Raw genomic sequence first — 25,493 nt, 5'->3', positions numbered from 1 at the left:
ACAATATAAACCTTTTTGGCTATTCACTTAAAAAGAAACTACCTGACTTCCTGGTTCCTTGGTGGATTTCCTCTCCAGAGAGGAAGAGCGTATGGCCTGGCGGACACAGTTAGTCATCTCCTTCATGTCATCACTTAAATTGGCTGAAATCTCCCCGATCTCAAGGCCGTGGAAAGCTGACGAGGGCGTCATCCCATCAACCAAACTGTTAGCTGAGCCACTGATGCCGTTGTTGACGACAATGGGGATCGAACTGGCGATGCAGCCACTTCTGCTCTCCAGCAGCTCCCTGTGCTGCTTGGACAGTGAGCACAGCCACTGCTCATATGAGGAAGAAAAGGAGGATGGAGGCTGTTGCTGCTCAACTTCCAGGGTTCCCACCGCAGCCACGCCCCCGTTTGAGCCACTCAGCCCCGGGGAAGAGCTCCCGTTCTGGGCCTGCTGCGGCTCTCTGGCGTCCTGGTTCTGTCTTCGGTGCTCCATACGTCGTACAGAAGGAGGACTGTAGTAGATCCGGATGCCAGTGCGGTCTGGAGCAGTATAGCTCCTCTGGACGGACTCCAAATCCAGCTCTGATCCCACTAAGCTGCTGTAGGAGCCGGTGGGGCCGTCCCATGTTTTACAGGTGTCCCCAACCTCTGGTGTCTGTGAGGAGACGAGAGCGTGGAGAGAAACCAGAATACAATTATTATCAGTACACATTTTACCTGCTGTCCTCAGTTTCAGTAGCTGTAAGGCGGGAAAAGAGAACAGAAATAATAATTATCATATAAATCAAATATATCTGCTAACTTTAGTCCCCCATAAAATATGTTTTTCTTCTTGTTCCTACAGTTTGATGTTTGAGCTTCACTGTGCAGAATGATGTATGTGCAGAGTTTAACACTAGAAGGGTGTTTCCACATTCATCTGCTGAAAGTGGAACGTTTCTCTGTGCTCACTGAAAAAGATTTTAGGGGCTTTACAGTGAATTAGGAGACATCTTGTGTCCAGCAGCAAAAACTTTAGAAATGAACAAAATGTGCATATTCATAGATTCTTTTTAATGAGGTAGAAGGAGTAGTTGCCTTTTTAAGGATTTTAATGTGAAAATTATACTTTTTTTTTGCAGACAGACATTATTGTTCGAAGCAGACTATTTGAACATGTCGTAATACATTTCTGGAGGGGATCTTTAATGTCTCAATCACAGAGATGAATATAGGAATTAGAAAAGAAACATCTCTGTTATTATAAAGAAATAAATCCAGCCTTTGTCTCACGAGTCTTCCCAAAGATAAGTCAAGATATAAAAGTTAAGGAATCACAATAAACTGCAGAATTTAAACCAATAAATGTATAAAGTAACTTATTCACCTCATTGGTCAGGTAGGTCCAGTTCTTCCTGGTGAGGTCACCCAGTTCTGGGCGAATCAAAAGGGACTGGACAGCAAACTGGATCTTCTCCTCCTGATTGGCTGTCCCGTTAACCTCTGGGCCATCCAGCTCCGATGTAGATCTGGTTCTGTTCATTGATATAAGATGGAGGAGTTGATGAGAAAGGAGAAGAGATGCCATGCGCTGCTTTCAAGATTATAAATTTACACTTGTTCATGAAGCCATTTTGAACATTTTGCCTATAAAAACCCAACAGTCCTAAACTCTAGAGTTTAAGAAATGTTCTGATTTCTCCACAAAGAATTCAATTCAGTGCAAGTTGTTGTTTTTAAACATTACCTCGGTGATACAGTTCCATTAGCAACCACTGTGTCTGCAGAGGACTCGCCACCTAATGACTTCGACTGTGAGAAGAGAGAAGACCCAGACTGTTAGTGAAAAGAAAATCTCTGAAAAAAACTTTTACAGCTTATTTGCATTTAAATGACCTGCATCATTTGTTTAAATCGCTCCTGTAGCATTCTTCATTTCTACACCTTTTTTTCACACCCTGGAAGACATCCACTGTAGACACATTCCCTTTATTGCCATCCACTTCCTCTGGAGCTGTTTTCACAGAAGGAAGTGGAGACTGACTAGTATAATCTATCTGTGGCAGACAGCGTGCAAACACACACACACACACACACACACACACACACACACACACACACAGACAAAGACAAAGACACACACACACACACAGACAAGGACAAAGACAAAGACACACACACACACACACACACACACACACAGACACAGAAGGTGATGCTGAGTCAGTGTGTTTCACACTTGCGAGAGGTGATCTCACACTCTGGAGCCATTTCCCCTCAGAGGAAAGAGACGAATGAGAGAGACATTGGGAGAAGGGAAAAGGACATCTGCATAATGTGCTTAGTTGTGAAGATGTACTGATAGACTTTCACCTGCAACTCACTGAACTGCAGACCAGGCTGCCTGGATGTGTACAGTATACTGACAGAAAGCGAAAAATACACTAGTTCAGTGATTCCTGCAGTTGCCAGAGGGTACATGGAAAGATTGTGGAGTAGCTCAATTTTTCATCCACATACTGAGTGAGCTGTAACACTTGGACACAGGCCCGCCCACAGAAATGGCTCAGGCCCTGAAAAGGTCCAGTGAACGGGCCCTCCTCAAGTCTGCTTCACTCATATGAACGCATGCGTGCCTTCTCTCTCCTACACAAACACATACAAACTGAGAGAGACTTACTCAATACAATGGCTATAGGCATAGGCACACACAGGTGGTGGCACTGGTGGCTCCTTTACTGACACTAGCAGCCTATTGGCTAGTAACGTTAGCTTGTAACGTTAGCCTCCTGGATATCATTTGCCTCTTCAGCTTGCCTGGGAGCTGAGTGAAAAAAGCTGGTCATTACATTATTATTTGGGTCTAATTATTATTATTATACGGTGGTGCCATGTGCCTTGTACCGTACAAAATGGTATCCCTTCACTACTTTTCCCACGCTCCAGTAAATGTATTTACTGTATGTTTTCTTTTAAAATCTAGTTTCACTAGAAAATAAATCCCAATTTAATTAAAATTATAATTTTCATGTATTTTGGTCCCATTTTTCAAAAACATGCATTCTGTACTGGAAGTTAGACATTCAATACTTACCAATAAACCAATAAAACCACAATAACATAAAATACTTTTTTTTTTCTCTCCCTGGGTAACAGTCCACCTCAATATCCCATTTAAATTGGAAATGCATAAAAAAAAATTAAAATAACCGACACAAATAAAATAGATTCATGAGTAAACATAAGATTTGTAACTCAAAAAATCCAGCAAGCTTTCCACTAACTAGCCTGATGGGGGCACTATGATCAAATGTCAGAAGTCTCTGAAAGGCCCAACAGTGTACTACAAGTAGAATAGATAAGATTTGTGGGTGACAGAGCATGACACAGATACAGTCAGAGAGACTGAGACAGAGTGAATTAAACTATGACAGGCTTTGGCCTCCTGCCAAGTTTCGAATGCGGGACACGGCCACTTAATGGAAGGAGTGAGATGGGATCACACTCCACAGATAGGCGTGAGGAAGAAAGAGGAAGGAGATGGAAGAGAGGGGCAAAGAAAAGAATGATTGGAAAGGAAAGAGGGTGAGAAAGGGAGGACAAAGACGCCCTCAGACTGAAAACCTAAAAGGAAGCAGACAGAGGAGGGATGATGGAGGAGCACTGACCTACTAACTGTGTGTCTTAGTCTTTTTTTCTGTGTGTATGTGTGGGGAGAAAACCTAACTAATGACTACTTTAAACAATGATGCAATCCCTCTTCACCCCTCCCTGACATGTTGCAGCAGCTTGGCAGTGACTGTGCTGCTGTATAATCAGCAGATCACACTGACCATGTTTTTCCTGGTGAGCTCAACTTAACATTAAACTGCAGCTCGACCTCAGTCAGAGAATGCTCCATACTCACATTATGGCATTAACAGCTGTGTGCTTACTGTCAGCATCAACAAAGTATTCTGAGAGAAAAATACAATCCTAAAGACGGATGGATTTTTGGTGGATACAGTGAAGTGTTGTACTGCTACTGCTATTTTGCAAAACAACGTCTAACCATCTTCTAGTACATAAAAGAGTTTGAAAAAGCTGTGTTCAGACCAAAAATAGCACTGCATTAAAAACACACACGCAGCTGCGTTGGTGCGTTGCTACAGGTAAAGGTGAGAAGATGAAATACGATCCAGGACGTCCAGTTTGAGTAACAGATCAACAGGTTTGACCATAACAATGATTGAGCAGGCCAAAATGCTGCTCAGTCATTTTATGTTTCACAAAAATATCTATATTCAGTGTCATACTGAATGTGGGCAAGTTGTCTAGACATACTGTGCTTATGGTAAACAGCTGTGGTTCAACATTTACATAAACTTATAAAGAACATGTATATCACAGCAGTCTTGAGTTCCAATGACTTCAACAGCTACAGTGGCTACAGCAATTAAACTAAATTCATTTGAACATATTGCATGATTTTCTTTAAAAACTGGAGGTTGTGTATATAATGGAAGGAGACCCAGATGAACATATTCTTGGTTTGAAATGTCGGTGATAAACAAAAAAAAGTTATATAGCTGCATTGCATCATAGTTACAAAATGGAGCCAATTGTAATGGAAGGAGGTCCAGATGAGAACTCTCCCTGCATTTCAATTCAACTGAGTTATGACTCTGGTGGTCTGACAAAGAATGTGAGTAAGGTTCAACTTATTTTCAGTGGTCCCAGTGAAATGAATGAAGAGGCTTGGTTTTTTTGGTGTAATGCTAATGTCAGTCTGAACGCAGCTTATTGCGACAGCTATGGCTCTCCAACGCTGAGTTTTTACATTTTTTTATATTAAATTTAAGAGAAACCTGGGAAATCATCGGATGAGATGGAATGCACTGGGACAAGCGTGCCAGGAAATAACACATCTGATCCGATGACTCGATACACTTGAGATGTCCTCATACACCCTCATCCTCTCAGATTCCATCATCCCAAGATACAGTCGCTTTTTATCTCCTCATCTTTGACATCTCTCTCTCTCTGTCACACACTCAAACACACTCAGCCCATCATACCTTCCCCTGTTGTGCAGTGGCCTCTCTCAGTCTCTGCTCCCACTGAGCTCTCTCCTGGCTGAACCTTTCCAGCAGCTCAAGCTTCTCCCTGCCCCAGTTTCTCTCTCCGATCTGAATCTGATTGGTCCGCAGGTCGGTCACAGCAGAGAGACGGGAAGAGGCAAACATCAGAGGAGGAAATAAGATGTATGTAGAGTACACCGAAATATGACTTTGAATTTAAACACCACAACGATGTGGAGTTTTTAGAACTTGAAATTGAATCTGAAAACCCTTATTAGCTATTAAAACCCTGCAAGCTCTTATATTTTTACGGTTTGCAAATGACACACTTTGTTCTTTCTGTGCAAACAAGGTCACAGATTTTGCCAACCAAACTTGCTGCACACTCACATTTACACACACATTTACCTGTTTAGTCAGGTCCATCACCGCTGCATAGGAATCGGCCAGGAGGTGCTGGTGTTCTTCGCGCTCCCTCTTGAGCGCCACCTTCAGGTCTGGAGGTTCCAGCTCAGTGGCGGACAGAGCTGCTGCTGCTGCTTTGCCTCCTTTGGTCTCAAGCTGGAGAAAGGCAAAAAGTCATCATGGTAAATATCCAGATTTTAATCCTAAGTAAGTGGGGATCTTTCGTTTGTTGGGTATAAATCGCTGCTGTTAGATAAGCATGAAAATGGACAATTATTGATACCATAATTTGATTTACTTCTCATTTTCTCAGTAACAGTGCGGGTTGATTTATTTGTTTTGCCTCTCAAAACAGCAGAGGCCAGTCTCTTCCAATCTCTTTGCTCCAAGTAAACAGAGAAAACACAGATTTGTAACGGGAAGTCCCAGCGTCTCCTTGTGTTTCATCCTATAAATGATCTCATGGGCGATTTCCGGAGGCAAAGCAAAGCCTCCACACAGATGAGATCCTCCTGAAAGCTTAATGCTGCTCATTGAATGATGTTCATGTTGTGGTGAGGGCATGATAAAGTATGGACAGAGTGGAAAGAAACCACAATCTAGGGAATTGTCTCATTTTTTCCCTCTACTCTGTTGCTATCTTTCCACTCTGAAGATCTCTTATTCTTACCTTCTCCCTCTGTACTTCTAACCCTTTCTCACCCTCTCTCCATCCTTCTCACCCCTCTCTACAGCTTTCTCACCTTCTATTTCCAGCTCTCTCACCCCATTTTTTGCTCTCCATAAATCTGGCCTGTTGTCACAGAGCCTGTAGGTGGGATTGCTTTAAATTTTTATGAGCAGCTCTGCTTTCTCTTCTCTTCAGTCTGAGCCTCATAGTTCACACAGCCGACACTACCGGGCCCCATCAATTTGACAAACAAGCACGCACGCACACACACGCACACACACACACACACACCAGACCCATCAATCCTCTCTCTGCCTCTCTCTGTCTGGCTCTGTGGGACTGGCGTCCGTATACGGTGCTAATGGAACTGTCTGGCAGCCAATCACAGTGCAGCGCACGCACACTTAGTCCAGCTCCCGTCTCCTATGGCAACTGAGTGTTTCTCGTTGATGATGAACGCTGCTTAACGAGCCCCAGATCTTAACGAGGTTTACTGCTGAGGCGTTCAAAGGAAGGCGATTTTACTGGATGACTGGCGTTTATTGGTGGATGAGAGACGTCTGGTTCACGACTCGCTACTCACCGTTTAGCAAGTTCAATTACTTTATATTTATTCAACTAAAACACTGAATATCAAGTTGAGATCTATTAATTATGTTTTACTTGAATAATCCCAACAGAAGTCTCCAGGGCCTGATTAGTGAAAATCCTTCTTACTATAAAATAACACTCAGTGATTACATTTTTGTCTTCACATTTGTCTCCTGCATCGTGTGGCTTTCCAGCTGTTTTCCTCAAGTATCTGCCCGGAAGCAATTTTTCAGACATGGAAGTTTTTGTAGAAACACAGAGCAAGGAACTGCTATCAGCATTGTGGCAACAAACACCAATTAAACCCACGGGGGCTTTTAAATTGTGAGGGGGAGGCCAAGAGGAATAAGTTAATATCACTATCATTAGATCCATTGTTATTATTATTATACCAATTACAGAACATATACAATTACTCCTCCAGCTACATGATTTAGTCCCTGTGATCTTCCTGTAGAATGTTTTATTAAATAACAAGGAATAATAGGAACTAGGAATCATTTTCAGTACAAAAACTTAAATTTATAGTAACAAAATCAATCATGTATGTGAATATTACTGTAAACGTTGGAGATAATAAGATATACACTGTGCTATACAGTGCTTTTAAAAAGGGATCCACCCTGCTAGATTTGCTATTCACTTTGGCATTTAAGCCTTTTTCTTTTTTAATCACTGTCAAAAGAGTACAATCACTGTAAACATCAATGCTGTGCAGTAGTATACTGTTTCAGCAAAGGGTCTATTATTGACAACAATAACAATGTTTAGTGTAACAGCAACCACAGTGTATTATGTGCTATTATTATGCAGCATATTATTTGCCTGCAGCCGATATTTGCTTCAAGACAACAACAAAGTTGATGTTATCTCTTAATGTTATCAGTGCTGCATACCAGCCTTCAGCTGTTAATGCTACGGCAGCCACAACACTCCTGAGAGACAAAATGTGTGCCAGGTTTATAAATAAAAACATCGCCTAGATATTATATAATGCATACAGATGATACAGATGTTAAATATAGCAGTGTGACTAGCTGACTGTTTTGCATGTTGTGGATTTAAACTGAAGCTCTGAAGCCCCATCTCAACCTCAATCTTGACTTTTCCTGTCAGTCAGTGGCTATTAATACATGTTTTCTAATATGTGTAAACAAACACAAAAGAACACATAAATTATAAAATAAATAGCACTTGGCCTACAGAAGATTTTATTATTTTGCTAATCAGAGTTTTACTTCTGTAGTGGGGACCTCTCATAGGGTCGACTCTTTTTGATACTCTATATGTGTAGTAAAAATACATTAAGAAATTCTGAAATATAATACTACGTTTTAATCTAAAACTAAAACCTATACATTTATGAGGCAGCTTTGAACACAGAAAATTATAAACCAGATTTTCAGCCGAGTTTAAGATTAAAAGAATCTAAATCAAACTGATCTTTCACTCCAGTTAAAAAGTTGCTTATAATATAGTGTCACTGCATCATGGTTTGTATTGTAAGTACAGTCATTTCTTTGACTGGCTTTAGAAGTTGCATTCATGGGCTGACACTGTCTACACCAGAGAAACAAGCATTTGTGATAACCTGGTTTTATTTCTTATTAAACCATATTAATGCCTTGCTCTGCCTTGTGGTTGTCCAAAAAAAACCCAACAATGTTGGGTAGTTGGAAGCATGAGTTAAGATACAACATGTTAATCAGAGAGCTTTAGCGGTGCTGTTAGGTGGATTTAGTTTTTAACCTTTGGACTGATCTGATCCAAGCTAAGCTAACTGTCATATTTAGCACACAGACATGAAAGGGGTATTGATTTTCTTATCTAACTCTCGGCAAGAAAGCAAATAAGTCTAACTTTTTCTTTAACCAAGTAGGTTAAACTTAAATTGAACTAGATATCAGCTGCAGAGGCAGCAGATCAGAATGCACTCATACGAGTCACTGTGGAGGAAACAAACATCCTAGTTTTACATTCGACGGCTCATCTAGCATTGTGTTACATCTGCGTTTAACCTGCACACTGACGTCTCTGTTGTCTGAAAAGACAAAAAAAAAAGTATTTTCCCGTCCGCCTTCTTTATCTTCATCCTCCCTTCATGAGTGAAGTGGATTCAACAGATGTGATGAACAAGCAATCAGAGCTTCCAGCTGCTCACTGTGTGTCATTCACAGGGACAGCAGGTGTTCCTAACATGTCCTACAGTCAGGATGGATGACTGATTAAGACACACAAAAAAAGGGAGGAGGCGTGTGTTGTACTGCATGCTTTCAGGGCTCTGGATATCGTTTTCTACTTCACTGACGGTGTTTGTTTATCAGGCTGAACAGCGAAGATAATTTCCTGTCAAGCAGTTTGACAGGTAGGAAAGTGTTGGAAATTGAGTTGACTTGTTGGACAAAGCAACAGCTGGAGGAGCTGCTGCCAGGTCGCCTTGGCACCGATGTGATTGGGTTGTACACGTACACACACACACACACACACACACGCAAACACACATACCAGCAGGGCAAATTGATGGCATACTTTACAGTGTGCGTTGTTGGCAGGGAAGAGATTGGTTCCAGCTGTGGCATCTAGGCCAGAGTAACACACACACATGCACACACACACAGTCTGGTAGGATAGTTTACAGGTCAGAAAAGAGAATAATGGCACTAAAATGTTGCACAGATGTGTGTTTGTGTTTCACAATTTGTGATGAAATGCAGGCAAAAATATTCAAATATAAAAGTCATATCTGTGTGTGCTTCAACATCCGGCATGATGAATTGATTTCACCCAACACTGAAAAGCACAGTCGGGGTGACTCAATCTTTGATTGAGCCACAAAGGTTTGTCTGGGAATCTCATAAAAACCTGCAGCTACGTCACATTTTAGGAAAAGCAGAGCGTGTTATCGCTTTGTAGCGCTGCTCTTGTCTCCTATTGGCTGTTGGAGGAGCTGCCAAACCAATCAGAAGACAAATGATCTCACTGCAGCGCGAGGGCAGAATCTCTCTGATCACGACGAAGATTAATGACCACGTCAGTGTGTGTGCATCTGTGTGTATTCTTATGTTTTGGTTCCTTCACAGTGGGGACACTTACTACTTTATAAAGGGGCTTTTTTGTATTAGAATTTGGATTTAAGATTAGGATTACAATTAGGCTAAAGTAATCAGGTTAGATTATGGTTAATGATTAATTAATCTACCCATATGGTTTACAGTATTGAAAATCATCACTTTGCATTGAACATTTTTTTTTTTTTTTTTACTTATTTACTTTTTTAAAATATATTCTGATTTGAATTTAGATCAATTATTTCATGTCTAATTGTGTTTTATGTGTATCTGATATGTCCCCCCCTCCTGTATATGTGATATGTTTACTTCCCCACTTCCTGCTTCTACTTAAGTCAGTGGCCTCCTATACATTTCCCAGACTTCCTCTCAACAAAGCCAATGGAACAGGAGTGAACTTGTTATATTCAGTAAAAGGAAAACAATGCGACAAAACTTTTCTTAATGCTGCATTGCATTCTGGTCTATTTCTGGGTACTGTGGGTGTGACTTTTTCCCTGCATCTTGCCTTGTGATTCTGAGGAACTATCACCAAATCATGGCCTGTTTTCACATGAAACAGGATGTTTCTGTAATGCTGGAAGGGAATCTGACAGACTATTTGTCAAATAATGACAATGCATGTATAATTTCAAGCTACCTTGACAAGAACCAAAACTCTTGGGCAAATGGAAGATATGCTTTTGCTAAATGACGGCCTCCAACTTGTGTTAATGCTTCTAGGGCTGCTTATCCTAAGGATGAAGTTCACATTTTATCTATATGATCTTTCTATATAGATCTGTCAGAGTAGGCTTTACAGGAAAGGATAAGGGTGGAGTATTGATTGGAAATGTATATTAAACATGCTGTTTTGACAGATATATGGTACATAATGATAGACAGTAGAATCACATACTCAAGGACAAGAGGTAAGAACACATGAAAAGGTTTTTTTAATTGCCCAACTTCAGACTTCTCCTTTCTCTCTCTTTTATCTCTCTCTCTGTTTCAGTTCCTAGCTGGTAACACACGGGCTGTGTTATATCTCAGAGGCTGTTAATTAACACTTACACAATTACCGCCTCTGCTGCTGTTATGAGACAGAGAGAGACAACTAGGGAGGAGAGGAGAGAAAAAAACCATTAAATCCATTACTCCGTCTGTAGACTAGACAGACAGACAGACAGAGAAGGGATAAAAGGCTCGGGTGGACAAATATAAGCTACTTGACAGATTTGGAAATAGAAACTAACCACCTCAGATGTCATCAATTTTAAAGTCTGTTAGTGAAAATAAATACCACAAGTACAAATGATTCTATTTTGGTCTGTCTGCTGCCCAACAGTTGTACTATAACCGTTCCATTTACATCCAAGTAAGGAGCACAGACTTTCAAGCAAAAGTCACCTGGATTTACACGTAGCTTTTCTATTTTGACTTGTCGGTTGCAACCTTTGCTGTAGTTAATGGACGATGTGCTCCTGCACTGATTTGCAGAGGAGGCCACCTTCCTTAATCTCCCCGATGCCTTCGTGTTTCTCCGGTCCTGAATTCATTTAGCTCTGCCTGACTTTCTCAGCTCGAGTATCTGATGGCTTTTAAATGTCAACATCTTTCTCCCGATTCTGTCACCTGGCCTGGCAACATGTGCAAACAACCCAACAACTGTCATCAGATTCTGCTTTAAACACTGCAGAATCCTGATTGGTGCACAGGAATATGTGGTATCACCTCTTTCCCACTGTCCTGCCCACATTAAACCAGTGAGTAGCAAAAACAGCACAAGTGTAGAAGCAAATTTCTTAAAGTAACAACGAGGAACTTTTATTTTGTGTTGATTCTGGCGGCCCCCGTGGACAAAAGCGGTAGTGTTTCCGCCGCCTCCTTTTATTAATTTCAAGGGGAATCTCACTGAATCCGACCCGGTGACAGTCATTAAGAATAAGTGTATAGAAATAGCTTCTCACTGATGGTTGGTTTATGTAGGTTATATAGAGGCATCAATATTAAACTGTAGTAGTACATTAAAAAAAAAAACGCTTCCCGTCACAGTAATACTTCTTACCTGTGTGATGAGGCTCTTCAGTTCGGTCCTCTCTACTTCCCACGATGCCTTGGCCTTTGCGAACTGCTGGGTGAGTTCCTGGGAGCCTTGTCTCTCCTGTCGCAACTCTCCACTCAGATCCTGCAGGGCCACCTTCAGGTCTGCCAAGGTGCTAGTCACAGCGCTGGACTAGAGGGGAAGAGAGGCACAGAGGTTTGTGTGTGTTTGTGTGTGTGTGTGTGTGTGTGTGTGTGTGTGTGTGTGTGTGTGTGTCACTCCACCTACCTTGATAGTTGGGCTGAGAGGTTGTTCGTCTGCAGCGGCCCTCTTGTCCGTCTGGTGGGCGGGGCTCGTCAGGTTCTCCTCCTCCAAGAGTAGGTAGAGGTCTTTAAGGCTGTTCATCTAAAAAAACAATCAGAAAGCAGCGTCATTCATCTCGGGCTCTGATATTATGTAACACACACTTGATCTTGATCTCTTTCATGATTTTTTTCCATCTAGCTGCAATATTTAAAACATTTATATCACATTTTAAGTGACACTAAGTGATTTGTTCCGATAGTAAGATAAATAAGTTTTTCTGTATAGAACCAGTTTCAACCTGAGATCACATCAGTTTGAGCACAAATGGAGATATACAATACAGACTTTAGATACACAGCCTGGCTGCAAAATAAATTACTATTTCAGGTCAAAATAAGGACATATGTCAACAGTGCTGACAGTCAGCTATTGACTCTGACAAAAGATAAAACATAGCTGTGGGCCATTTTCCTGTGTGTCCCCTTATACCTCCAAGATGTCTTTCGACTCTGTGTCCTTCTTGCAGCCCAGCCTCCACTGTTTGAGGAAGCAGCGCAGTTTGAGGCTGAGCAGTAACAGGGCCTGTTTGAGGTGCTGAGACTCCTGGACCAGCAGAGTCCTCTCCTGGCTCCACAGCTTCTGCTGAAGCCGAGCCTGAAGACCCAAACTCTGCAGCTGGAAGTCCCGGCGGAGCAGAGCCTTCCGGTGCTCCTCCTGCAGCTGAGAGGGAAAGACAGTTTGAGACAGGAAACCATTTATGTGCTTCTAATGCGAGACATGAATGAAGTGTGTGATTTAGTGAGTGTCCTCACAAATATGCACGTTAAAGGAAGATTTCCATGTTTTCACAATGCAAGGAATTCAAGAAACAAGTCACCAAAAGCCTATTCATTCTCTAAAACCAAATAATAATGAATGTTGTTAAGCACAGATAGACCATGGATGCTAAACTTTGCTTTACTTTTAGCTGCAGTTGTTGAGCCTTTTCAGATTTTATTAAAACCTTTTACAAAGAAAACTGGAAATCCAATCAGAAATGTCAACAGAACATAGGGAATTTACCAAAAAATCATATTTTTAGACCTTCAAAACCAAATTTAGGATTTAAAATACTTCAATAACAGCATCCAATGCCTTAAGTTTAACAGCATCATTTTCAGGACATTTCAAGACTTAACATACCAATGAACAACAGCACTTACTCTACAAAAACAACAACAGAGGGTAATTCTAGCCTGACTGCAAAATAAGTGGGTTCTTGTCTGTGTCTGCGTTTGAGGGTGTTTTGTTTACAAGTTTAGTTTATTAGTTTGTGTGTCTTGACAGTATTCAGTGCTGGAAACTGACCTGTGTGAGTTTCAGAGTGGTTTCTCTCCGAGCCAGCCTCTCATTCTCCAACTCCTCATGAGGCCCGAGAGCCGACTCCTCCACTTCAGACAGCCGAGCCTGGAGGTCACTGGACTGGACCGGCTGGAGGAGAGAACAGGGGAGATGAGGAAAGGATGAGTGGGGAGAAAAAGATAAGGAAGGAGAGGTGGATGGAGTGAAAGAAAAAATAAGATTTGAACGAGAGAAAGAAAGAAACGGAAAAAAAGCAGTGGATTGAGAAACATACAAGATGGGGAGGGTGGAGGATGAAGAAGAAAAAGAATAAAAGTAGCAATGGAAGGAAAAGTGGCCATGGAAGAGAGAGTTGGAAGGAAATGAAAAAGGGAGAAACAGCCGAGTGTGAGAAGCACATAACATGGCAGTTTTGTGCTACAACACCCTTTAAATCACACCTCAACCGTGGCACGCTACTGTATGTCCACACACACAAGCCTCATCTCATGCACGCTCCCCACGCCTCATTTGGCTGCTGAGTGAGTGCGATCCATCGACCCACCACTATACCATTATTGTCCTCTTTCACCCTCCACTGGACTCAGCCTCTGCCCTCCATCACCCTCCACCCAGAACGCCACCCCGGCCCCTCACAGCTTCCCCTGTCAGCCAGAAAAACTACTCTGACTGCTGTTCCAAAATAACACACGAGTTGTGAAAAAGTGGCAGCTGCTTGTGCAAGATATAAACGATATGAATATAAATATAATACTCTAATAAGACAGTTTAAGAATAACTCAATTAGCACACTCTAAGATCACTGGGTGGTGATTTCATGCCATAAAGTTACTATACGCGATCCCTCGTGGTGACGACAATATTCCAGGAAGTCAGAGAGAAATAGTTGCAGCACTCCAAGCCTGGCTAACTGTTTCTCTCTGCTTCCTGGCTGTTGCTTCATGTTTAACAGACAGATATGAGATTGGTAACTTTACACAAAAAAGCCAATAAGCATATTTGCCAAAATGTCTCAGTATACCTCTTTTTTTTTTTTTTTTTTTAAACTGTTCGACATAGTTTAATAAGCAACTCTGATATTGTAATTTGTCATTCTATTGAATAATGCCTCTATGGATCTGTAATTGCACATACCCCGGAACAAACTCAGTATTGAGTATTTATCTAGACTATACAGATATGGAAATGTGTGTAACAAAAACACATATATACTGTAGTAACATCCATACAATCCTAAACACTGTACCAGATACAAGAAACAGCTATTTTTCATTGATTGTACAGTTTTCAGGTAGAAAATCACATTTTCGTATTTCGTAACCTTCAGCTGTGACTTGAATGAAAAACCTTAAATATGATCATGAAGGCAACAACAGTGAAATAAAAATAGAAAATGGCACTCAAATTTGGCACTAGATACAAAAAGTACATCTGAACTTGAAATGCAACTGACATAAATACAAACTCACCATGAGTTATTGTGTTTAGTGAAAATGTACAGCCTATGCAGTAAATGTTTTTTACAATATTTTAGTACAAGAATGTGACCATAAATGTGTATTCATAGTGAGCTAGATGATGGCAAGGAGGCTTTTAAAACCTTTGCAATATATTATCTCCATAAACCTGAGAAGTATATAATATTATTTTATTTTTTTAAGATTTCACCTTCTGGAAGAAGAAAAAGAAATCCACTGTAATGCAGAATGCTGACTTTGAGAGAAAAAAGTACACTTCTAATTGTGCTGGAAACATCATACCTCTTATGGACTCAGCTCGTGGTTAGCTTATCTTAGCATTAAGACAGGAAGCAGTGGCTAACTGCTTTCCTGGCTCCATCCAAAGTTAAAATGTATACATCAACCAGCACTATTAAAGCTGACTAATTAACACTTCATATCTTGTTTGTTTAATCTGTGCACAAACATGTATAAAGGACAATCTGCAGCTTTAGGCGCCGTTACGTGCTGTAACTACCTCTGGTGAGCTGGGTGCAGTGACTGTGCGAGTCTTGTCATCCCAGTGATGTTGCCAGGTTTGGTACCATTTTGTGCCTGTGAGACCAAAATCAAGACCTGTGGTCGATGACTGTATTTAGCAACTCGCACTCTAGCTGCAGACGCTGCACAGAAGTACTGGGTGGATGGATGGATGGATGACGATGATGTCCAGAAATAGCGTTGAGCTGTAATACAAACTACATTTGCTGGGTATGAGTTACAGTACCATGCTGAATACTGAGTGTGTATAAACACTGGGTGTATGTGCTGCTGTGTCACTGCTCCGTTTGTCGCAGCTACAAAAACAACTGTCTGACTTTCTCTCTTGTTATCTGTCTCTCTTTCTCACATTCACCCTCTCAGGCTTGGATAAAGATGCAGACACATACACCCCGGTTACCATGGAGACACACCAGCTAAAGGTCAACCAAACAAAGGTCTTCCTGTCGGGCCCACATCTGAGGGTGAAGTCACTGTTTATGTTTGTTTATAAAACTGTGTTGCTAACATGAGTTGCCACCACTGTACCACATCAGTTACTGCAAGCGAGTGTGTGTGTGTGTGTGTGTGTGTGTGTGTGTGTGTGTGTGTGTATACACACCGCAGACACATGTATTAGAGGCCAATTTTCATAATTAGGGTTTGTATTTGATTCAGTAACATAAATATCAATACTAAGCATAAAAATTTAATTCTTGACATTGGAAACTAGGTCCCATGATGAGAACTGAGCAAACTCCTTGGCTAAGGAAGACCATGAGATGCAGTTGAAAACCTCCTATACCTACAATATTTAAATTATATCATAACAAAAATTCCCTGACTGATACTGGATGTTTGAGGCAGTATTTGATATCTGAGATTTTAAAAAATCATATGATGATTTATCGGCCGATAGTAATTTTTCATAAACACAAACACATGGCATCTTGATACGGATCCCTATCTTTATTGTGACCAAGATACTGAGTGGGACGTTTTACTCTTCTAAAAATCTACTTGTCAGTGCTCTCTGGTGGAAAAAAACAATGTAATAGAGACACTAGACAAACTCTCTTAATAACCTCAATGGAATGTCTGTACTGCAATTTCTTGTAACTTATCAGCTGACATATACACCAACACTCATTTATCTGTGATAAATAATATTAGGTGATATATAGTGCTGGTTGATTTACCAATGTTTAATTTAACTGTTGTTGTGTCTCATAATTTCAAGCGGTGAGTTAGTTTTGATTTATTAAGCAGCTGCTTGTTGATTCATCATTATGATTATCTTAGGGTGAGAGGATTTAAAGGAATATTTTGATTGTTTGGGAAATATGCTTCTTTCTTTTCTTGCCACTATTACAGAAATGGCTAGCCTAGCTCTGTCAAGTAAAAATCAGCCTAAGAACATCTCTAGAGCTCGCTAATTAAATAAATTATATCTTGGGTGTTTCATCTGTACACAGATAGAAATGTGTAAACTACAAGTTTTTTAGTAAACTACATGTTTTTTATGGCGAGTTGCGTAAAATCATGCCTTTTGGATATAGCTTCAAGAGAGTTGTTACAATATTCTTATCTAATTTTCTAACTACTATCAACTACCCAAGATAGAGAAATGTCCATTATAAACATAAAACTATGATTGACAAATATTCACATTTCTGAATAATAGTTATTTTTCAGGAAATTAAAGGATAATAAAGGCATTTTGGGACATTTTTAAGCTTTATATACAGCAGATTTGGATTCAGAACCCCTTAATACCCCTAGAAATGTTGTACAATATAAATAATCACAAAATGCCTTCAGGGTTCTGATTTTGTGAAAACTGACCCTGTCACAGAAACAGACAGAAAACAAAAACTATGATTCAAAGTTATGTGAATGTGATACACCATGATTGAGACCTCGTCTCATCCTGTCAAGCACAAGAGTCCATTCACTTCTGCTGGATTGATGACCATTTGTTGCAACGGTTTCCAAATTTTCAGGAAGATGTTGTTCTTATTGGCAAGGTTATATAAGGGCGGCTTTGAATGGTCGGAAGACTAGAAAGGCCCTATACAGTACAGGTCCATTTACCATTTAGATCAAAGTCCAAGCTTCCTCAGCCATTGGTGGACTTCCATTGTTGTAGAATGGGGAGCTTCACTAGCAGTGAGAGAGTGAGGTGGCCTGGGCAATGGCATTATCCACGGGCAACCCAAACAGGGTGAGAGAAGGGTCAGGTGTCAAGCCTTTGATATACTCCAATCAGCCATAACATTATGACAACCTGTACACCCTGACTGGTCTGCAGCTATGCAGCCCCATACCAACAAACTGTGATGCATGCATGTGCCTTTGCTCCCCACGTGCGTCAGTGAGCCTTGGCCCCCCATGACCCTGTCTCTGGTTCACCGCTTTTCCTTCCTTGGACCACTTTTGATAGGTGCTGACCCCTGCAGTCCGGGAACACCCCACAAGAGCTGCAGGTTTGGAGATGCTGTTATCCAGTCGTCTAGCCATCATAATTTGGCCCTTGTCAAAGTCTCTAAAATCCTCACGCTGCCCATTTTTCCTGCTTCTAACACATCACCTTGAGGACAAAATGTTCACTTGCTGCCTAATATATCCCATCCACTGACAGGTGCCATGATAACCAGATAATCACTGTTATTCACTTCAGCTGTCAGTGCTCATAATGTTATTACTGATCGGTGTAGAGTCAAATGTAAGAGACAGAAAGGGTAAAGCTTAGGGACACAGCTGATGGCCAAGCATGACTGTGTGCTGTTTGAACTTGTCGCACCTCATGTAACTCTTGGCAAGAAAGCACACAAATATATTTTTGAGAGATATTCTATTTTTGTTGTCGTTTTTGTCATTTCCAGTCAGTTTACTTAGTTACTTCATCATAAGGGTCTGGCTAATACAGCAACAGACTAGACCTTTTGTTTTTTACCTTGAAGGCTGAACCCTTACTGTTTGTGTGTCTGTGTGTACAAGAGAAAGTGAGAGAAATTTGACATTATAACTCTGGCTTCAGGCTCAACTCGGGTTCTTTCTGAAAATATTTCTCGCTGTCAGCCGTGAGACGCACCAGGGCTGAAATTTCAGGCCCCTGCAGTTCTCTAATGTGTATGTTTGTGCCTGTCGTGATGTGAATGATTGAGATTTTGAGCGACTCACCAGTGCATCATCTGCCTCCTTCTCTCCCTGTTCCAGCTGGCTGCTTTCCTGCTTTTGAGTCTCATTGATGTCTGATTGGCTGTTCTCCTCAGTTTGACCTTCCACCTCCGGTTCTGATTGGTCCCTATAATCAGGCTGCTGCATGCGTGCATGGGCAAGTTAATGAAGGAAAAAAAACAAACGAAAAAAAAAGAAATTCATAGAGGAGAGAGAGAGGGACAGGGGAGGAGGAGTTGTGGAACAAACAAAAAAGGAGGGGAGTGATAGAAATGAAAGGAAAACAAGACACACAAACACAACAATAAGAATAAAAACAATACAACCAAAATGGCGTTCATCCATATGACAACATTGAGAAAAATGAAAAACAAAACAGAACTAGTTGAGTATGGATCTCACAAGACGAAGAAAAGGATGTAGAGGAAAAAGAGCTTGGTCACAGAGGAGAAGGAGAGAGTGGAGAAAAGAAAGAAAAGGAGGATGGAGGGTAGAATGAACGGCTGAGGGTGGAGGAGAGAAAAAGGAAACAGAAGAGGACATAGAGGAGTGGGTAGAAAGGAGAGACGGGGAGGGGAAACAGCAATGGGAGGTAGAGGAGGGACAGGAGGAGGCAAGAGGGGGAGAGAAAAAAGACGAATGGGAGGGCAAGAGAAGGAGTAAGGCGGTTAGAATGAAAGGTCAGAGCGAAGGAGCGACGGAGCAACAAGGTGAAAGAGAAGAGGGAGTGGGAAGGAGGGATGTGAGGTGAGCGAAAGGGAAAAGAGGGAGGCAGTTAGGGAAATGACGAAGAGGAGGAGGCGTGGTGAGTGGGAGAAAGGGGGTTTAAAAGGAGGGAAAGTGGGACGTGGAAGTGAAGTGCAGAAACCGACGGTTATGGTGCCCGTGCAGAGGGAAAGAGGGAAGGAGGAAGGGACGAAGGGAAGGAGAGAGAAAAAGGAAAAGGGAGGAGAGATCGGAGGGGTGTTGGGACTCAGAATTGGCCTCTAATGGAGTCTAAACATTTTATAATGTATTCTCTCAAAACTTTTTCACCACAGACTTCTCCAAACAGGCAAATCAGATTAGATTAGAATATAAAACAGTGTTTTACTAGTAACAAGTTTCTCTCGCTGTAAAGTCAGTAAACCAAATTGCAAAAATATCCATCTGAACAAGTCAATTTAGTAAAACTGTTCCTAAAAAAAAACTGATGGATCCTCAACAAATTGAATGTTTTATTTAAACATGTCCCTGACAATCAAAGGCGAGAGGAACATATGCCATCAGGTGTCTCTGCTGAGTCCAATGTAGGTTTTTATAACTTTGTAGATCTTAGGCTGAATTTTAGGTGGAACATTATATAGCTGAAAATACAGTAGATGTTCAGACTAAACCAATAAATAATAGATCACTGACAATCAGCTGCAATCCAAGAATTTCTCAGAGGAGCATTTCAGACTGAAAATGTGAGTTATGAAGTATGATTGGAAATCTAGCTCGAGCTCACTGTCTCATCTGCTGCTTTAAGAAAACTGTGTGAACAACTCTTTCAATTTTATTCCCAACTGAATATTTTTTCTTTGCATAGAAATGATGGCTTTTATAACTTTGGTTTTGTAGTCTTGTGTTTCTACCAATTTTACTCTTATTATAAACACCAAACTGTCATTTTAAAAGACTGGCTTGTCCAATCTGTTCATAGTACAGCCCTCACTATCTGGTGTCAGTGGCAGCTAAAACAGATGGACACCAAACACTACACTTTTACTCATTTTATAAACAAAATATTCAAACTAAAACAGTGTCAGATACTGCTTTTATACTATGGTTATAGTTAATTATTTGCTATAAATAAAAAATGTGATAATGCTATAAATGTAAATAAATCTATGGATATAAATGTAACTATTGCTCAACCACTCTAGCTGTAAACCCAGACTGTGTGTTGAATTAGTTTTATGATATGCTGATGAAAATATATACTCTGTATAACCTCACTATGTCGCAACAAATGGCTCCATTTGAGGCCTAAACAGCATCTAAATACCAGGTGAGGAGGCAATTTAACAGCATGCAGAGGACATGGGTGGCATCGCATGGAGAGGTTTACACCAGCAGCTCAAATCTGAATTCATTTAATACAGCAAAGGCAATGTTTTTCCACAATTTCCCATTTACTGGTACGTTTGTCACTAGTGAGCTTTGCGTCCATTCTCAACACCGTTGAAGCACGTCGGGTTAATTAAGACTAAGAACAGGAGAGACAAAAGGATTTATGTCATGCCTACTATGGCGGCCATTTTCAGATCCCCAGCACTTCAGTAACTGCTAAAAAGCAGCTTTTTTTCTCTCTTTTCAACAGATCTGAATGAATCTCAATCAACATTTAGTCTTCAATCATCTCACATTGCCTTATATGTTTGTTTCTTCCTGTTGCTGGTGGTACATCAGATTTGAGCGTCTTGTGTAAATCCATTCTCCAGTGTGATGAGTAACTAAAGCAGTATGTTTAGATGGGATTGGAAGTGTTATTCAGCCAAACTAATGGTTAAGCACTGGATCAAACACAAAACTGAAGAACAGAAAAACAAACTAGTGACAACAGAAAAGAAAAATCCAACAAAAGTAGAAGCTGATAATAAATGAAAGAGACAGAGTGACGAGGAGTGAAAAGGATGAGTGTGTTTCTTGTTTCTTGTACCTTCTCCTCAGCAGTGTTCAGTCCATCCTGGCCGTCTCCAGAGCAGGGCAGGGAGGCGCAAGGTGAGGCCAGAGGAGACGCTCCTTCCACCTGAGGGTCTCTCCCACCTGCTGGGGGTTTACCCAGGTTGTCTACCCGCTCCACAAAGGCCTGTAGCTGGGTGTGTAGGGCCTGCAGCCTGCTGGTCAGAGCACCAACCAGAGGCCGGTCCGACAGGTCAGACAGCTCTGAAATCTGGGGAGCAAACAAATAACAGAATTTGTCACACTGTCAGTTATTATTGGCTGTGTGAGGGAACGGCTCAGGCTGATAAATGATAAGTTGGTGGCTTAAAACTCAGGGCAACAAAAAATGCGAGAGCAGAAGATAAAAAACATTTGTCACTGAGGCTGTGTTGTTCACTCTGGTGGTTTCTCCTCTTTTATGAACAATCTTTCAATATTATCTTTTAATGTAAACATAATTCATTGATAATGAATGAACCAAGACATGGACTGACTCATTCATTAAACACTGGTGACTTCTCGTCCTGAATCATCAGAAAATCTGTTTATTTCTGGTGACAAACACTAAAGCGGCAGAATCCACCGAGCCTGAACAAAAAACAACCAGTCAGGTCATCAAATACTGACGCTTTGGGTTGGTGGATTTAAGATAGTTGATGGTTGAGTCCCCCAAAGCACCTGTATTTGACGACCTGGTAATGAGGCTCAACCATCAACTTTCATTCTAGGCTCTGAATGGTTGTTTACGTTCAGGCTCGGTGGATTCTTGCAAATACCATTAGGAGCACTAGGAGGACTGTACTACTGTCAGGATATCATTTTTCAACAAATACTACAAAATGTTAATAAAAAGTTTATAAAAGTTACCTACTGCAGCTTTTAGTCCAAGTAATTGAAACATTCTACTTCTCTTATTTAACTTATTTATTCTCTCTTAACTGTACTGGACTTATCCGTTATAGAATATAAAATGAAGGAGAACACATGTCCTGTAGAGCAACATGAAGGAAGGAAATGGCAGAAAATTCTGGTTAATTTGTTTGTTAATTCAGACAGAAATACCTCCGAAATCATTAGTTGAAACAATGTTGATAATCGACTTTTTGTTTAGTTGCTGAAAGTGATTCATCAAGTAAAAAGCCAAATGTTCTCTGGTTGCAGCTTCTCAGATGTGAAGATTTGCTGCTTTTCTCTATTCAATATCAGTGTAAGATGAATATATTTGGGTATATTTGGACTGTTGTAAGACATAAACTTGGGCTTTGAAATTATAATGATAATTTTTTCACTATTTTCTAACTTCTTACGAACAAAACTTTTGCTCTGTCAATCAAAACAAATAATCAACAGATCAATCAGTGAGGAAAATAATCATTAGGAATATAGACCATTACCAACAGTTTCTAGTAAACTCATTACTCAACAGGGATGTTTCTGCATCTCAAGGGCATTTCTATTATCAGCCCATAAAGTTTATCATACAATATCTTAAAAGTGCACTGGACTAAGTGGATGTTACATCTAAAGGGGTTTCAGTGGATTGTGAGAAAAGGATTTAAAAAGGACCACACGGTTAATATTTTGGTTTTTTAACTCTTTGATCTGACAGTATCGTGGAAGAGGACGTGTACCTGGCTGTGAGGCTGAGGTTTCTCCAGGTCACACGGCTCTGCTGCGTCGTTGCTGCAGACCTTGTGATATATGGATGGGGAGGAGGAGAGGCAGTTAGACTCGGGGGAGGTCAGGAGCTGTATCGCCGTGGAAACCAAGCGAGCCTGGTCCCTCATGGCCAGCAAGGCATCATGGTCCTTCTGCCCCAGGCACCCAGGGAGCGAGGTTGTTGCGTCAGCGTTGTCCTCGATCTTCTTTTTCCGTTCCTTGATCTCCAGGGCGTCATTCTCACCCCCTACTGGCTCTTTGCGGTGGGGCGGGCTGATGAAAAAAACAGAAAGAGCACGTTCAGGCCTTCTCATCCTGAAAGACCTTAAAGTTCTCAGAGAAGTGGAAATTTGAACATCTATAACTGTGATAACTGGGTAAACTTGATCTGCTGAAGATCATCCTGTGATACCATCAATAGCTCCAGACGAGCTACTAAATGGACCTTGGGGTGAGACTGTTCTGTTGACTGCTGTTTTAAGAATTAACTTTCAATAGTCTGGGTTGCTTGTCTGAACAACCCTGTGTGGTTTATGTAATGTGGTTGATGCACTGTAATCTTAGACAGCCATGGGTTCTTCTAATCTCTCATTAAGTTCATGGATGAAATCTATTTTAAATTTGGATCTTAAAATAGAGCTGTGATGAAAATATATAATATGTGGCACAATAGAATTCAAAATAATCAAAAATATACTGTCTTTATTTAAGTGCATTTTTGTCTATTGGGGAGATTTACACCCAATTAAAAATCAACAACTTTGCCTCGAATGCCTTGAATGATCAGATGGAACCACATTCCACCCACAAAAATACGGTACTACCTGGTGGGGAGGCACTCAGCTGAGTCTCCGGCCTCTGCGTCAGTCTCCAAAGCCAGTCGTAGTGAGGAGGAAGAGGAGGAGGAGGAGGAAGGAGCATGGTAGGAGGCCAGATCACAGCGCTGCAGGTTGGACAGAAGCACTCGGTTCTCGTACTGCAGCTTCTTTACCTTCCCGCTCAGTTCTCCAATCTGAAGCCTCGCCAATCTGATCTCCTCCTCCTGGGCCGGGGCGTCTGTGCTGATAAGCACCGCCCCTTCCTGTATGGAGTGCACCGGGCTGTCGTTGAGCAGCCCGTCCGTCAGCGACGTTAGTGAGTTGGACGACAGCGTGGACGTTGGCGGTGGGAGTTCAGATTTAAAGCGGTTAATCTCATTCATCAGGAGTTTGTTCTGTTCCTCCATCTCGATTAGAGATCTCCTCAGTAGCTCCGCCTCTTCCTCCACAAACTGGAGGTGTCTCTGGAGCTCCATGACGTTTTCAGATGAAGCCCCTCCCCCGAGTACCATGGCCCCTCCTCCTAGACTAAGACCTGCCCCGAGACCACCACCAACCCCAGTAATTTCTTGAAGACCATCTAGGGACAAAAAAAAATGAGAGGTCAAGCAATTGAGAAAGCAACATTAATATGTATGAAATAATAATTGCAGAATCTTATAAATATATATATAAACATGCTGTTCTTTCTTGTTTCCTGTCTTTGTGCTAAGCTAAGTGGCTAACTGGCTGCTGGCTTCAGATTTGACATTCAAATCTCAGAAGTCAGATAAAAGGTCAAATGTAGCTATATAGCTGATAAACCTTTGCAAACTTTTCAAGCTATCTAAATTAGCTAGTTAGCCTATCTTAGCTTCAAAGTTTGAACTAGTTATATAGGAGTGTAGTCAGTCATTATTTAATGAAAAGCCAGTGACAGCCTCAGTGTGTTTTATGACTTTCTCTTGGCCAGGAGCTTTCCATGTCTCTGAGAAATCAATTAAAGAAATGTATAATTGACCAACGAGATGAGTTTAAAAACTACCTTGGGGTCCCTTCATATCGTCCATCTCAGCTCGGAGCCCCCTGTTCTCCACCTCCAGCTCCACGATGCGTCGACTCAGCAGGTTGGCCTCCTCCTCCACCAGCTTCAGGTGGACTCTGATCTCCGCCTCACGGGTGTGGGGGGAGTCAGCAACCTGGCAAAAGGAAAGGAGAACCACTTCCTTACTCACCTGTTCATTCACACTCTTCTAGTTTGAGTGCTTCAATTGTAATAACTGATCATATTTAAGAAAAATACGTGACTCCATTCTGTTTGTTAATGTTTACTTTTCAGTATTAGAAACGGCTCAAAAGTGAGTTTGATTTAATGAGTTTTTGGAGTGTTTTGGCCGTAGAGTTTTCCCAGACGTTTTTGGCCAACGGGGAAATAGTAACATTTGGGTTTTATATGGGTACAAAGGGAGGAGATACTTCACAAACCATGACCACCATAACAGCCAAGAGGCACTGTTTTGCAGCTTTCAGGCAAACATTAAGAGATGCAGAGCTAAACGCTAAGAAAAGATTGAAAATTATGAAATTAAAACCCTTCTCCTTCACCCTCCTCCGTTCTCTACACAGTGAACTCTGCTTGACCAGCTCCTGTTTCATGGCCTTGTTCAATAACCACTAATTTGCCCATTAATAACTATTTGACAATGTCAAAGTAAAAACTGACTAACTTCTTGCTTCTGCATGAAACGGCCCTAAAG

The 25,493-nt window shown here is 41.2% G+C and overlaps 1 protein-coding gene across 2 annotated transcripts in view; it reads right to left on the bottom strand.

Moving 5' to 3' along the window:
• Positions 1–25,493, bottom strand: part of soga1 (suppressor of glucose, autophagy associated 1) — a 106,729-nt gene that overhangs the window by 8,590 nt on the left and 72,646 nt on the right. Inside the window, exons 7-20 of one of the 2 annotated variants that reach the window (XM_051424886.1) lie at positions 24,782–24,935; positions 23,764–24,337; positions 22,912–23,212; positions 21,276–21,509; positions 18,596–18,733; positions 13,440–13,562; positions 12,582–12,812; positions 12,075–12,191; positions 11,811–11,978; positions 5,438–5,590; positions 5,027–5,143; positions 1,717–1,781; positions 1,357–1,504; positions 43–645 (exon numbers count right to left, since the gene is read on the bottom strand). In XM_051424886.1, the coding sequence (XP_051280846.1) occupies positions 43–645; positions 1,357–1,504; positions 1,717–1,781; positions 5,027–5,143; positions 5,438–5,590; positions 11,811–11,978; positions 12,075–12,191; positions 12,582–12,812; positions 13,440–13,562; positions 18,596–18,733; positions 21,276–21,509; positions 22,912–23,212; positions 23,764–24,337; positions 24,782–24,935 (3,126 nt within the window). The remainder of the gene's footprint in view (positions 1–42; positions 646–1,356; positions 1,505–1,716; positions 1,782–5,026; positions 5,144–5,437; positions 5,591–11,810; positions 11,979–12,074; positions 12,192–12,581; positions 12,813–13,439; positions 13,563–18,595; positions 18,734–21,275; positions 21,510–22,911; positions 23,213–23,763; positions 24,338–24,781; positions 24,936–25,493) is intronic. The other variant, XM_051424887.1, reaches the window with a different exon arrangement.

Source organism: Dicentrarchus labrax, unplaced genomic scaffold, assembly GCF_905237075.1.
Source record: "Dicentrarchus labrax unplaced genomic scaffold, dlabrax2021, whole genome shotgun sequence".
Taxonomy (NCBI): domain Eukaryota; kingdom Metazoa; phylum Chordata; class Actinopteri; family Moronidae; genus Dicentrarchus; species Dicentrarchus labrax.
The sequence above is the reverse complement of the archived record's forward strand: the minus strand, read 5'-3'. Positions and strand labels throughout refer to the sequence as shown.